General features: G+C 43.7%; 1 protein-coding gene across 1 annotated transcript; it reads left to right on the top strand.

The window, feature by feature from the left end:
• The first annotated feature begins 268 nt into the window (after positions 1 to 268).
• c4b (complement C4B (Chido/Rodgers blood group)) lies at positions 269 to 13105 on the top strand. The gene is made up of 41 exons (XM_084442140.1): positions 269 to 404; positions 638 to 827; positions 924 to 1119; positions 1298 to 1368; positions 1525 to 1613; positions 1743 to 1825; positions 1916 to 2003; positions 2130 to 2259; positions 2382 to 2523; positions 3173 to 3285; positions 3389 to 3550; positions 3674 to 3844; positions 4103 to 4300; positions 4456 to 4602; positions 4701 to 4830; positions 4929 to 5000; positions 5101 to 5313; positions 5721 to 5835; positions 5911 to 5981; positions 6339 to 6478; positions 6569 to 6784; positions 7139 to 7190; positions 7305 to 7394; positions 7508 to 7714; positions 7955 to 8030; positions 8195 to 8387; positions 8582 to 8686; positions 8888 to 9050; positions 9703 to 9914; positions 10025 to 10183; positions 10364 to 10423; positions 10535 to 10625; positions 10710 to 10887; positions 11129 to 11216; positions 11313 to 11387; positions 11489 to 11591; positions 11704 to 11793; positions 11880 to 11975; positions 12081 to 12164; positions 12272 to 12404; positions 12520 to 13105. The coding sequence occupies exons 1-41, from the start codon at positions 337 to 339 to the stop codon at positions 12659 to 12661; spliced, it is 5202 nt and encodes a 1733-aa protein (XP_084298266.1). The 5' UTR covers positions 269 to 336; the 3' UTR covers positions 12662 to 13105.
• The last annotated feature ends 291 nt before the right edge of the window (positions 13106 to 13396 follow it).

Here is a 13396-nt window from a genome sequence, read left to right as displayed (position 1 = left end):
AACACACTCATTTAAAAAAAAAAGTATTTTACAAGAAATAACACGTCTGCTGCTTTCGCAACATGTTTAGTTTGTTGGGGTGTGGGGGGGGGGGTGAATCTGTATTGAACCTGATTGTGGGCTAGAACAGGCTACACAATTCCTAGAAATCACATGACTTAGGGGAAGACAGACAAAATTGCAACCAATGAGAGTTCTGCCAATTGTGAAATGGCAGAGGCTTTTCCGAGCATTCCTGATAAGCCTGATAAGAGTGAAATAAAAGTGTACGTTCTTCTTAGAGAGACATTATTCACTCTGTAGACAGTGAGAGCACATAAGACACAACCAGGGAGCATGGGGTCTCCAACCTGTCTTATATTTTTCCTCATCTTGGCTTTGGAATCTGCACATGCAGAAGACAGGTACAGTATACCATATATTCAAATAGCTGCATGAAACACTCTCTGCTCTGCGGTAATATCAGCCCATTTGTGCTTCAAATGTGGATCTGATGTAATATTACTGACTCAAATAATATGCTTTCTGTATGTGATCTGCATTGCACATACAATGTCTAATTATTTAACATCCAATTATTCAAAGTCACAATTTACAGATGGTTAACCATGCTAAAATATGAAAACTGTTATTTCAGCTTCTTCATCTCAGCCCCCAATGTGTTCCATGTGGGGGTTTGGGAGCGGGTGTTTGTCCATCTGGGGGGGACACTCCTGAACAGACCTGTTACTCTCTACCTGGAGCACGAGCAAACAGGGCTGCTGATGTCCCAGAAGACCAGCACTATGTGTACGGAGGAGGGACAGGTTAAAACAGTGCAACTAGAGGTATGAGAAGACATTAGAGTGAACTATATACAGGAGCAATCAAGGAAATGGAGGTGGGGTTGATGCGGATGGTTAAAGTACACTGCATTTTTGCAGATAAACAGGGACAGTTTGTCAAAACTGCCTCCTTTCAGTGCTCGACACCCCTATCTTCTGCTGGTGGCCGATATCCCATCAGTCACAGAGAGGAAGCTTGGGGGGGAGAGGAAGTCGGTGAGGGTCCTTGTCTCGCAGCATAGAGGCTATATCTTCATCCAGACTGATCAGCCAATCTACAACCCCACTCAGATAGGTAATAATGATTAATAGCAATCTATTTTAATGAGGGTAAAAAAAAAAAAAAATTGCTTTATTTTGCATGAAAATATTGTGAAAATACTTTTGCAAAAGCTGAACATTGAGGGAATGTATCAGTGATGTTATAATTTTAACCGACTGGTGAATCGTTATGATGCTTCTTTTATTTTCAGTGAATTATAGAATATTTACCCTCGACCACTCTATGAGGCCGCATGAAGAAACCGTTCACATGGCAATTTATGTGAGTATAAACACCTGCAAGTTGTAGGCATTGTCCCATATAATTGGCCGAATTACATTTCAAGAAATGTTTTGTATTATTTAGCAATTGTGTGGGTATTTAATGCTAACATTTATATGATGTTTGACTGAAATACAACTTCTCTTTAACTGAAAGAATGCTGCTGGAAACAGGATAAAGAAGGACCTGGTGAAAAGAGACGATGGAATCAACATAGGCTATTTTGACATTCCTGATGTCTCTGAGTATGTCCTGAGCTGAAATTTCCCTCAGATGAATTGACACATCTTCTCTATATCGATGATTGCAACCATGACTTGCATTGACTGATATTTCACATACAGTATACCTTCTCATATTCCTCTCTGTTCTAGAATGGGTACATGGAGGATAGTGGCACACTATCAAGGAGATGAAAAGAATGCTGCTACTCGGGAATTTCAAGTCAAGAAATTTGGTGAAGTTTCAAGTTGATTGAAGTCAGTTAATTACACATACATATTGTACCTTTGTTTAATGTCTTTCATTGATTTACTCATCACCGTAGTGCTTCCAAGCTTTGAGGTAACTGTCCAACCTGAGCAAGACTATCTCTTGTTGAACCTCGAAAAGTTCACCTTCAACATTTCAGCCATGTAAGCCTGAATTCATACATCAATTGTTTCCCATATTTCACCAGTCTCAAACAGAAGTGATTATATCATCATTTCAGGAGTGAATATGGTAATTTGTACAGTTGGCCTGACAGCATTTCTCCTCAGGTACTCCTATGGTAAAAAAATAACTGGAGCGTACCACTGCCGAGTGGGGGTCAAAGAGATCACCCAGAGACCAGTTTCAGGTGGAACAGAGAAGATTGTGTTCATCAGGGGACTGGAGCAGACTGGACCGGTGAGAAGACTCAGCAGATGCAGCATCCTCTCTTAAACTCACGCCTTGGAGCTCCAGGAAGCACGGCGGTATTGAGCATCTAACAAGGCTTTGGTTGTGGTTTGACTTCCCATTTCTCTCAGATCAAAGATGGAGAAGCTTCAGCGGATCTACAGATGTCCAAGCTAAAGGAGCGTCTGCAGGACCAGCTGAGAACAAGTCTCATTGAGATGGAGCAGAGCGGAGCGCAGCTGTACCTGGCTGTGTCTGTCACTGACATCCTCAGTAAGGACCTACATATTATCCATCCATCCATCCATCCATCCATCCATCCATCCATCCATCCATCCATCCATCCATCCATCCACCCACCCACCCACCCACCCACCCACCCACCCACCCATCCATCCATCCATCCATCCATCCATCCATCCATCCATCCATCCATCCATCCACCCACCCACCCACCCACCCACCCACCCACCCACCCACCCATCCATCCATCCATCCATCCATCCATCCATCCATCCATCCATCCATCCATCCATCCATCCATCCATCCACCCACCCACCCACCCACCCACCCACCCACCCACCCATCCATCCATCCATCCATCCATCCATCCATCCATCCATCCATCCATCCATCCATCCATCCATCCATCCATCCATCATCCATCCATCCATCCATCCATCCATCCATCCATCCATCCATCTTCATCCGCTTATCCGGGGTCGGGCTCCTCCTACATATTATAGTGGAGCACAATAACATACAGACGTGAGAACCTTGCGGGGATCAGGTAGTACTGCAGGGGCTGTGTCCAGTGGTGTGATTTCCATTACAGTGTTATCAGAGTATATCAGGGTGGGGGGCGGGGCATCTACTGTTTGTAGATGGCAGATACTGGTACTGTCTGTGCCACTTCCTCAGGCGGGGAGCTTCAAGAAGGAGAGGTGTCCCTTCCCGTTGTCTCCCAGCGTTACTCCATTGATCTGTCGCGCACGCGCTCACAGTACATCCCCAAAGTCTCGTTCGATGCATGGGTAAGGCCATAGGATAGAGTACAGTACACCATCAACATTTCAACAAATCAGATGTCTCTGCGAAAAACTCATACTGTATATATTGTTTATCTGATCATTTTAGGTGTTGGTCCGCTTCCCAAATGGTTCCCCAGCTACAGGAGTGCCAGTAGAATTTCAAGTAGCAGAAGTCCAAAAGAAAACCTTCAGTGCCATTACTAACCAGCAGGGTGCAGCGCGGGACACTTTAAACATCCCATCTGATGCTGGTGACATTATTGTTCAGGTTGACAAAATAGCTCTTTACTTTGAAAGAAACCCCCACAATATTAAAGAGTAATGGATATTCACACATTTAACAGAACTTGAACAGTGTACTTAGTGATAGCATTCCTCTTTTTTGCAAAAGGTGACTGTAGATGGCCATCAACAGAGTAAAGTAGTGAAACGTGCCTCATCTCCTAGTAACAGCTATCTGTCCATAAGTGTGGGAGAAGCCATTCAGACTGTGGGAGAGAGTCTTCGTGTTGTTTACACAGTTATCGACGGACAACCGAAGGATGGATTCATTTACTACATGGTGAGAGTTGCATTTACATTCAAGTCACTTAACACTTTTATCTAAAGTGACTTGCAATAAGTGCATTTGTCAAGAGGACGCGAACCAACTGTACATCCCAGTCATCATCAGTAAAGCATTCTATATTAGCAAGTGACACCAGACTGCAAACACACAATGAGTTACTATCTATAAGGATAGTTACTACTATAAGGATCTCCACCAGACAACAGAAAACCTCTTTGACTCAGAAAAGCTCTCTGTGTTTTCTCTGCTTAGGTTTTCAGCAGAGGGGTCCTGTCTCAACAAGGTTCTGTTCAAACGAAGACTCTGACAGTGATTACTAGTTACATCCAGATCACACATGATATGACTCCCTCCTTCCGTCTGATTGGCTTCTACTACCACCAGAATGGTGACATCATCGCTGACTCAGCGTGGGTAGATGTGAGGACTGAGTGTGAGGGTAAGATCAAGGTGAGCAAACATTGACTGATGAAGACGATGACCGTGGAGTTTGTGGGATGTTATTCAAAGTCCCACAGAGTGTTTTTGCTTTATTGAATGGTTAATAAGACACGGTATGGTTGCCCGATGTGGAGTGAAGGAGTGTTTGTCTGTCTCAAATCCAGATATCTGCAGGTGGTCCGTATAGTCCCGAAACTCCAAATATGCAGCTGGAAATAGACTTAGAAGGTCAGAAAGCCAAGGTTGCTTTGCTGGTTGTGGACAAAGCCATCTATGCTCTCAACGCCCAGAACAAGCTCTCTCTCAAACAGGTGACCCAAAACCCAAAAGCACAGAATTTGTAACTGCTGCTTGTAGAGCTCACTACCGACAACTGTCCTTGCTTAAACATGGTGTCTTCTGTGCACAGGTCTTCTCGTCTATGCAATCCTATGACTTGGGCTGCTCGTATGGTGGAGGATCAGATACAGCCTCTGTTCTCAATGATGCGGGTGTCTCCTTCATCTCCTTCATGTCTAAGCAGTCTCAGACCAGGAAGGGTATGCCAAACACATCAAATATCTATCAAGTTATGTTTGTCACAGGCGTGCTCTTTTGATTGTGTGCTTTGTATCAATCAATATTTTTGTTTTTCCAGGTTTTGGCTGTGAGTCAGGCTTCAGGCGACAGAGGCGGGCCCTGGATCTACAGCAGGAGATGATGACCATAAGTAAAAAATATTTTGAAATTCCTCTTTTGAAGCGACATAATAAAGTTGGTCAGTCCTCCTCACAGGTCCAATAACCCCTTTCTTTCAATCTCCCTCCCAGAGTCCAACTACACAGATGCCAAGTTGCAGGAATGTTGTACCCTTGGTTTCACGTTGGTCCCTATGAGGCGGACCTGTGAGGAGAGAGGGAAGAGAGTGGCGCTGACAGAGGCCGACCCTGACTGCGTCCAGGCCTTCCTAGACTGCTGCCGTCAGGGGGAGCAGCTGAGAGCCAGGAAACGACGTCAGGACGCCCAGACTGGCTTTGGCCGGAGTGAGTAGGACTTATTAGACCCATATAGGGTGCTGGTGTCTTGTGGTACGGTCCGGCTTCAGAAAGCTCTCTGCCCTAATATGCATGTGCTTTACGTAATTAACAGTGAGCAACAACAAAGGCGGAGAGTAGCATATGATCCATCAATCCCCTGACAGAGTAAAACAGATAAGATGGAGGCTGGGCTGAGGGCAGCAGTAAAGCAATAGCAAACGCTAATGAGTATCAATATAGAATACATTAAACATATTAATCCGTCTAAATAGTATTCTTTTGACCACTTCATTAAAATTATTTGTCCTCTTGTTTGCTGAAAGTGACACTGACTACTGCAATTGACACGTTTGAAGGTAGTATTATTGACTAGGGACTCAATAATAGACCTCTGCTCCTCGTCCCTGCCTCAGGTGCCAGTGAGGCTGATATTGAAGAGTTCTTCTTTGATACCTCCAATCAGAACATTCGAAGATCTTTCCCCCCAAGCTTTGCATTTAGAGTGATTGATGTGAATGGCAAAGAGAGGTAAGACAAAGGCGATTGGACACAGTCTAATGCCATACTGTATGAAACACTATTGTGATTTAGTTTTTCTTTCAGTTGTAATCTGCCCCTACCTAACTCCATCACCACCTGGGAGATTCAGGCCATCAGTTTGTCTAAATCTCATGGTACGGGGAACATTCTCCCTCACTTTGGTAGCTGTGTGGGCTATTATAGCCTAGATATTCTGTCACCTCTATATCTGTGACTTTAATCTGCCTGTATGTCTGTGCGTGTGTGTGTATGTGTGTACTGTATGTATGCGTGTGTGTATGTATGTATGTATGTGTGTGTGTGTGTGTGTGTGCGTGTATGTATGTATGTATGTATGTATGTATGTATGTATGTATGTATGTATGTATGTATGTATGTATGTGTGTATGTATGTATGTATGTATGTATGTATGTATGTATGTATGTATGTATGTATGTATGTATGTATGTATGTATGTATGCATGCATGTATGTATGTCTCTATCCTGCAGGTTTCTGCGTGGCAGACCCTCATGACGTGCGGGTGTTTAAGGATATATTTGTATCTTTGAGATTGCCTTATTCAGTCAAACAATATGAGCAGCTGTCTATCGTTCCTGTCATCTACAACTACGGGATGGAGACTGCAGAGGTATGCTCTCTCCTGAAAACACATCCAAGGCACAGCAGCCATCTTTTTTTAACGCCATTCACATCTGTGAACTGCTATGCTCCTCTGTAGCTGTCAGTCCATATGGTGCAAAGCGAAGGGCTTTGCTCACCTGGCTCCGCCTCCTCCACAACCTACGTCGACATCACTGTCAAAAATCAAACCTCTCAGTCCGTCACTTTCTCTGCCGTTCCCATGGTGACGGGTGAGATACCAATCACAGTACGCCTTTACGACCGACGGATAGAGATGGGCCGGGACGCGGTTCAGAAGATTCTCCATGTTAGGGTGAGTATCAGCCAGGCCCAAGCTCTTATTCTCGTTCAACGAGAAATGTGTGTGGCAGGGGTGCTGCTAGAAATGTTGGGCCCTAAGAAAGAATATAATATTGGGCCCCCCCATGCCAAGACCTTACCATAATAAAAATAATAATAGTGGTTTATGGGGACCCCTGTCGGTGCTTGGAATCATCCTAACTTCCCCTTACGACTCCCCAGAGAACGTGAACACGTTGTCTTTGCAAGTTTTCTTATTTGTGTTGAGCCACACATACAGTCCCTGAATCCAATAACAGTCCAATAATCTAATAACAGTCCAATAATCCAATAACAGTCCAATAATCTAATACACTTGTTGTTTTAGACCGAGGGAATAGAGGAAAGAAAGGAGGAAACTCTTGTTCTTGATTTTAATGGTGAGGTAACCTGCAGCATGTCATTTTACTCGTATCTAATATACCAAGTAACTGGATTCTACTGAATAGGTCATACAGTATTAATCATCTAGTGTTCTCCCTCTCTGTTGGAAGGGAGGAGTGGAAAATCTATAACTATTGATGGCGAGTTACCAGGCAACAGCATTCCGGGTTCCAACATCAATATCTTCATCAGGATGGAAGGTCTTACTAATGTGTCTCTAATAATCTAAGTTGCTTTTCACAATAATCTCTCACTACAGTATGTTGTCAGTTCTTCAGATCCGTTTTGATCATTCTTCTTATTTGACCCCTAGGGGAGGAGTTTGGCCACACCACAGCAAAGACCCTGCTGTCTCCTGAAGGGGTGGCAAGCTTGCTCCGGTTACCCCATGGTTGTGCAGAGCAGACTATGAAGCGCATGGCCCCCACGGCCCTGGCTCTACGCTACCTGGACCTTACCCAACGCTGGCATGAGCTGGACACTGGGACCAGAGACACTGCCCTCCACAGCGTCGAGGAAGGTAAGAAAGAAGTAGCATGAGCCTGTTAATATTAGGGTTCAAAGCATGTTTAAATCTCCTCAGTGTGAGTTATTCAGATGATTCAATTACAATGACAAATTCTTATGAATAATGATGAATACAAAATGGATGGGATATGTGTATCATGTAACAACATGAGCATCAGAAATGCAGTTCAACACGTTTTGCTTTGTACAACACACATCAGCTGTCAAAAGTCAATATATCTCTCTTTTTCAGGCTATACGAGAATTTTGACTTTTAAAAAAAGAGATGGATCTTATGGCGCATGGACCTCTCATCCGTCCAGTTACTGGTCAGTGCATCTTTTTGCTCTCCTACCAAATGAATGGGGCAAACAATATATTTCAGTGTTTGTTACGGTAACCCCCTGACCCAATGCCCTTTCACACCTCCACTCGTTTGTCTGTGTCTCTAACACCACTTCTGACACTTTGTCTACCTTCTAACCCCCTCCAGGCTGACTGGCCTGGTGGTCAAAGTGATGTCCCTTGTGGCCGAGCGCCAGACATCGGTCAATGAACAGAAGGGCAGGGCGGACCTGGTTGTATCTGAGGAGGAAATTAATCATTCCGTTAGATACCTCCTCTCAAAACAGAATGAGGATGGGTCCTTCACTGACCCTAATCCAGTCATACACAGAGAAATGCAGGTAAGTGCTCTTAGAAACGATAGTGAACTAGCAATGTTACAAAACGAGTCAACGGTGTGGCGAAGCGGTATCTCTTTCATTCGATTGTTATAAAAACCATCGATTTGCACTATTAAGTGACAACTGTATAAACAAGGGAGTTTGAATGAAGTGCAAAATCCAGCTGTTGAAAAGCATCTCTGTGTTTGCTCTAGGGAGGCGTTGGAGGCACAGAGGTAGATGTGTCCACAACTGCTTTCATAGCTCTGGCTCTCAAGCGGTCCCTCCCTTTCTTGTCCAAGGAAGAGAAGATCAATGTGGTAACTTAGCCTAAAGTAGGACCTTGGGTACACAATGATAATGGGGATATTTTCACTAATGCAAATGTATATTAAAACATTAAATGAGGTCTAGGAATGAATTGCTCTTGGGTTAGCATATTTCATCTCAAGTTCATTCCACCTTTGAATTATTTCATGGAAAGAGCTAAGTGGCTGTGTTGCTTGTTGTTTTGTGTGTAGGAAGCCAGCATCTCTAAATCCACGGCCTACCTACTTCCCCGCCTCGAGAATCTGGAGAGGCCCTATGCTGTGGCCATCATAGCGTACTGCCTCTCAGTCTGCCTGCCAGACCGCACACTGGCTAAACCTGCCTGGGAGAAACTCAAACCACTGGCAACTGAAGGTAGCAAATAACTGACCAGGAACAAAGTGAAAAGCAACATACATTATATGGAAGTTTTGGGAAACACTTCTTAATCATTAAATTCAGGTGTTTCATTCAGTCCCATTGCCCCAGGTGTATAAAATCCCTTCGTTCCAGTGAAGGGAATGCTTCAGTTTACAAGACATTTTGGACAATCCTATGCTTCCAACTTTGTGGGAACAGAGTTCCCTTTTCTGTTCTTGCACGACTGTGGCCCAGCGCACAAAGCAAGGTCCATAAAGGCATGGTTGGGTAAGGTTGGTGTGGAAGCACTTGACTGGCCTACACAGAGCTCTGACCTCAACCCGATAGAACACCTTTGGGATGAACTAGAACGGAGATTGAGCGCTAGGCCCTCTCGTCCAACATCAGTGCCTCACCTTACAAATGCTCTTCTGGATGAATTGGCAAAAATTCCCACACACTCCAAAATCATGTGAAAAGCCTTCCCAGAAGAGTGGAAGCTAGTATAGCTCCTAAGGGGGACCAATTCCAGATTACTGCCTATGAATTTAGAATGGGATGTCATATAAGCTCCTGTAGGTGTTATGTGTAGGTGGTCCAATACTTTTGTCCGTATAGTGTATTTGCTGACCTTTCAGGCAACTCTCCTGTGTCTTTGACCAATCAGAGGAAGGCGGGTGCCGTGTGTGGAGGGCCAATGCAGATATAGTGAGAACCGAAAGAGGATCGAGGGTACCTGGTACAGATGCCATCACGGTGGAGACGACAGCCTATGCCCTCCTAACAGCCGTAGCTCACGGAGACTCTGAGTGGGCAGACAATGCAACCTGCTGGCTAATCTCACAGGAGAATTACGGAGGAGGCTTCAAATCGACACAAGTGAGAGATGGCAGTTGAGCTGGCTAATTAGAGCCAATGGGCAATGGGGAAAGCCCGTACCCTTCCTCCATCTCGGTTTTCAAATTCGGATATGCTGATTCTCTCCGTAGGATACTATCGTGGCCTTAGAAGCTCTCTCTGAGTATGCTCTGAGCACACCGCCACCACCCGTCACAAAAGTAGAAGCACAATTCACTGTTCCGGGGAAGAGTGGCATTCAGAAGCTTTCACTGGAGAATAATGGGGGGAAGGTGGAAACAGAACTGAAGGTATACTGTAGCACTGTCCAAACACCCATACCCATATATAAATATATATATATATATACATACATACATACATACATACATACATACATACATACATACATACATACATACATACATACATACATACATACATACATACATACACAAACATAGAAATGTTATTTCTATCTTTTTTCTTAGAAAATGATCGGTCACAAAATCAATGTAGAACTAACAGGACAAGGAAAGGCCAAAATGAAGGTGAGTGTGTTGAGGTGGTCAATAGGTCCTTGGTCGTAACACTTCTATAGTTAGCACGGTCAGTATGGCAATATACCGCAGTAATGGCGTCTATACTGGTCTGCCTGGCAGGTTGTGAAGGCCTACCATCTCATGGAACCCAGCGACAACTGTGAACTCCTATCAATCAAAGTCACAGTGGAGGGCAAGATGGAGTACACAGGTGAACATTCTGTTCTGCGTCTTGTTGTTGTTTTGCTGTCATCTTTCACTTGGCATAGCTTTCTCATGACTGCTCTCTTATCAGCCAAGGTGACAGAAAACTATGACTACTACGGCGAGGACTACGGAGGAGAGGAGAGAAGGGAAGAAGAGGAAGTCCCTCGCTCGGCTATCGAGTGGTTTGATGCTCGTACCAGATACAGGAGAGACACGGTGCAGAGCCTCAGTGCTAAAAATGACGTTACCTATCATGTATGTGTCAGGTTAGTTCAAGACAGAACCGATTCCTAACCAAGTCAAACTATGATTATGCACCGGAATTATTATCATGTTCTTATTATATACTGGAGTTACTTCATTCATTTTTGTGGGTCTGAGAACTACACGGTGTGTAGAGCCTTTTTCTACCCTGTATTAACACACATATCTAACACATCAAGCTGTGCTTAGATGTATGATGTGCAATGACTGGGCCTGTGGGTGCCTCTCTGTGCTCCTATGTAGTCATGTGAGCAGAAATCTGTCAGGAATGGGCATCGCTGACATCACACTCCTTAGTGGCTTTGAGGCACAGACTGATGACCTGGACAAGGTTAGTCACAAATAAACACCGTAGCTCCACGGCTTCCATCGAGCGGTCTGTGAACCGTCCCCCTCTTCCTAATGACCTCGCTCGGTCTCTCAACAGCTGAAAGACCCTCGTGAGCCTTACATCTCCCACTACGAAACGTCATATGGAAGAGTGCTGTTGTACTTCAACAAGGTACTGTAAAACCTCTGCCTACACAAAGCCATTCCTGCTAGAGCGCTGTGAGCATTGTCTAAAGCTCAATATGTAACAAGCATCTTACTCTCTCATTCAAGATGTTCAATAATGAGGAGTGCATCTCGTTCGGGGCAGTACAGAGTGTTCCTGTTGGGTTGCTGCAGCCTGTGCAAGCTTCTTTTTATGATTACTATGAACCAGGTATGCAGGAGATACCTTTCATGCCTCCTCTTTATTTCCTCGACTGTACAATTTTTACCACCACTAATGAGGGAGTGCATAGACATTCAGAATCACTCTCCTTCTCTATCAGACAGAAAGTGCACTGTTTTCTACTCTGCCCCCAAGCGAAGCAAGATGGTCTCAAAACTGTGTACAGAGGACGTTTGCCAATGTGCAGAGAGTACGTTTGTATCTCTGAACACATACCAACATATTCTTACAAATAATATCATTATGTATATTAAATATATATTTATTTTTTTCTAGGGCCATGTCACAAAGAGAAGAAGATATTTGAGAAACCCGAGATTAAACAACGTGACCGACAAGAACACGCATGTCATTTCCCTGTGGTAGATTATGGTCAGTATCCCTTTTTAAGATGTTTCTAATGACAGTAATTAGGTCATAATGAGGGACTGTTTTTGTAAAGTGGTTTAGCTGGTTTGAACTCTCGTTTTGTTTTAGCCTATATTGTTGAAGTTGTCAGCGTGACTGTGAAGAGCAACTTTGAGCTCTACAGCACAAAGGTGACCAAGACACTCCGAGCAAGTAAGTACAGCTCATACACCAGTAAGACAATAAACTTTGATTAAAGAATACAATGCCTTTAAATTGAGATTTGTGCAGGAGGTAAAGCTATGTTGACCGTCCACCAGACAAAGACCTCACCGTGACGCAGGGTAAGATCAGAGTGTTTGTCAAGAGACTCAGCTGTAAAGGAAAGCTGCAGACCGGGAAGAAGTACCTCATCATGGGCAAGGATGGCCTCACCACTGACTCTGATGGCCAGTAAGTACCGTCAACATGATGGATCTTTATTTCTGAGGTGTTATACAGTGATACGACTTTTGTCTCGTCCTCCTTCTCTCATTCTCTCTCTCTTTCTGTCTCCTCTTTTGAACAGGATGCAATATCTGTTGGAATCAAATACCTGGATTGAACAGATGCCTGCTGAGAAAAAATGTACAGCAAAAATGTTCAAAGATGCATGCAGAAAACTTGATGAATTTCTGTCTGAGTATGAGTTAAATGGGTGCACCCAGTGAGAGGTTCTCTTGACATGTTGCTAATGCTCATCATTCCCAGCTACTCCACAGTAATCTACTGTTTTTATGTCTTATGTGTTTTATGTTTTATTAGGATCCCCATTAGTGGTTGCAGTACAACCACTAATTTTCCTGGGGTCCACAAAAATTAAAATAAAATAACATACATACACACATACATACAGTACGTACACATGTACACAACATATAACATACATGACATCGCATACAATCACATACAATTACATTACAACACATAGTAGGCTACACTTATACACATAATGACATGCAGCATGACATTACAACACATAAAACAATACACTATTGACAGAACATCACAACATCACAGGGACATTACAATGTTTGCAATGATTCAAATACAATGTGTAATCCCTCCAACTCAATGTTGCTATTTCTTTTACTAATAAAACCATATTTTCACTGCCCTCTTGTTGGTATTTACAATACCTGTTCAAAATCTGAAGCTAAACTATATTCTCACTATCCTTGTCTGCTGTGCTTGTAATCATTAATGCTATGCAAATAGACACTATTTAAACTGGATCACAAAGTACCTAGCTGCACATATCACTAATTTCCGTCTGCTCACGCATAAAACACACTCCCGCTAAGGTCAGAGTGAAGGGAGAAAGCACATCCACCTACACCCACTGCGCTCTTTAATGCCTAGCCAGTCATTCACATTCAGTTGAGTTTGCTGGTGTGATTTAGCTT

This window comes from Borostomias antarcticus (genome assembly GCF_949987555.1).
Source record: "Borostomias antarcticus genome assembly, chromosome: 8".
Taxonomy (NCBI): Eukaryota; Metazoa; Chordata; class Actinopteri; order Stomiiformes; family Stomiidae; genus Borostomias; species Borostomias antarcticus.
The sequence above is the reverse complement of the archived record's forward strand: the minus strand, read 5'-3'. Positions and strand labels throughout refer to the sequence as shown.

Coding starts and splice junctions, on each gene's coding strand:
- c4b (XM_084442140.1), top strand. CDS start 337: ATGGGGTCTCCAACCTGTCTTATATTTTTCCTCATCTTGGCTTTGGAA. Junction 2,004..2,129: donor ACCTTCAACATTTCAGCCAT/GTAAGCCTGAAT, acceptor ATTTCTCCTCAG/GTACTCCTATGGTAAAAAAA. Junction 4,301..4,455: donor AGTGTGAGGGTAAGATCAAG/GTGAGCAAACAT, acceptor TCTCAAATCCAG/ATATCTGCAGGTGGTCCGTA.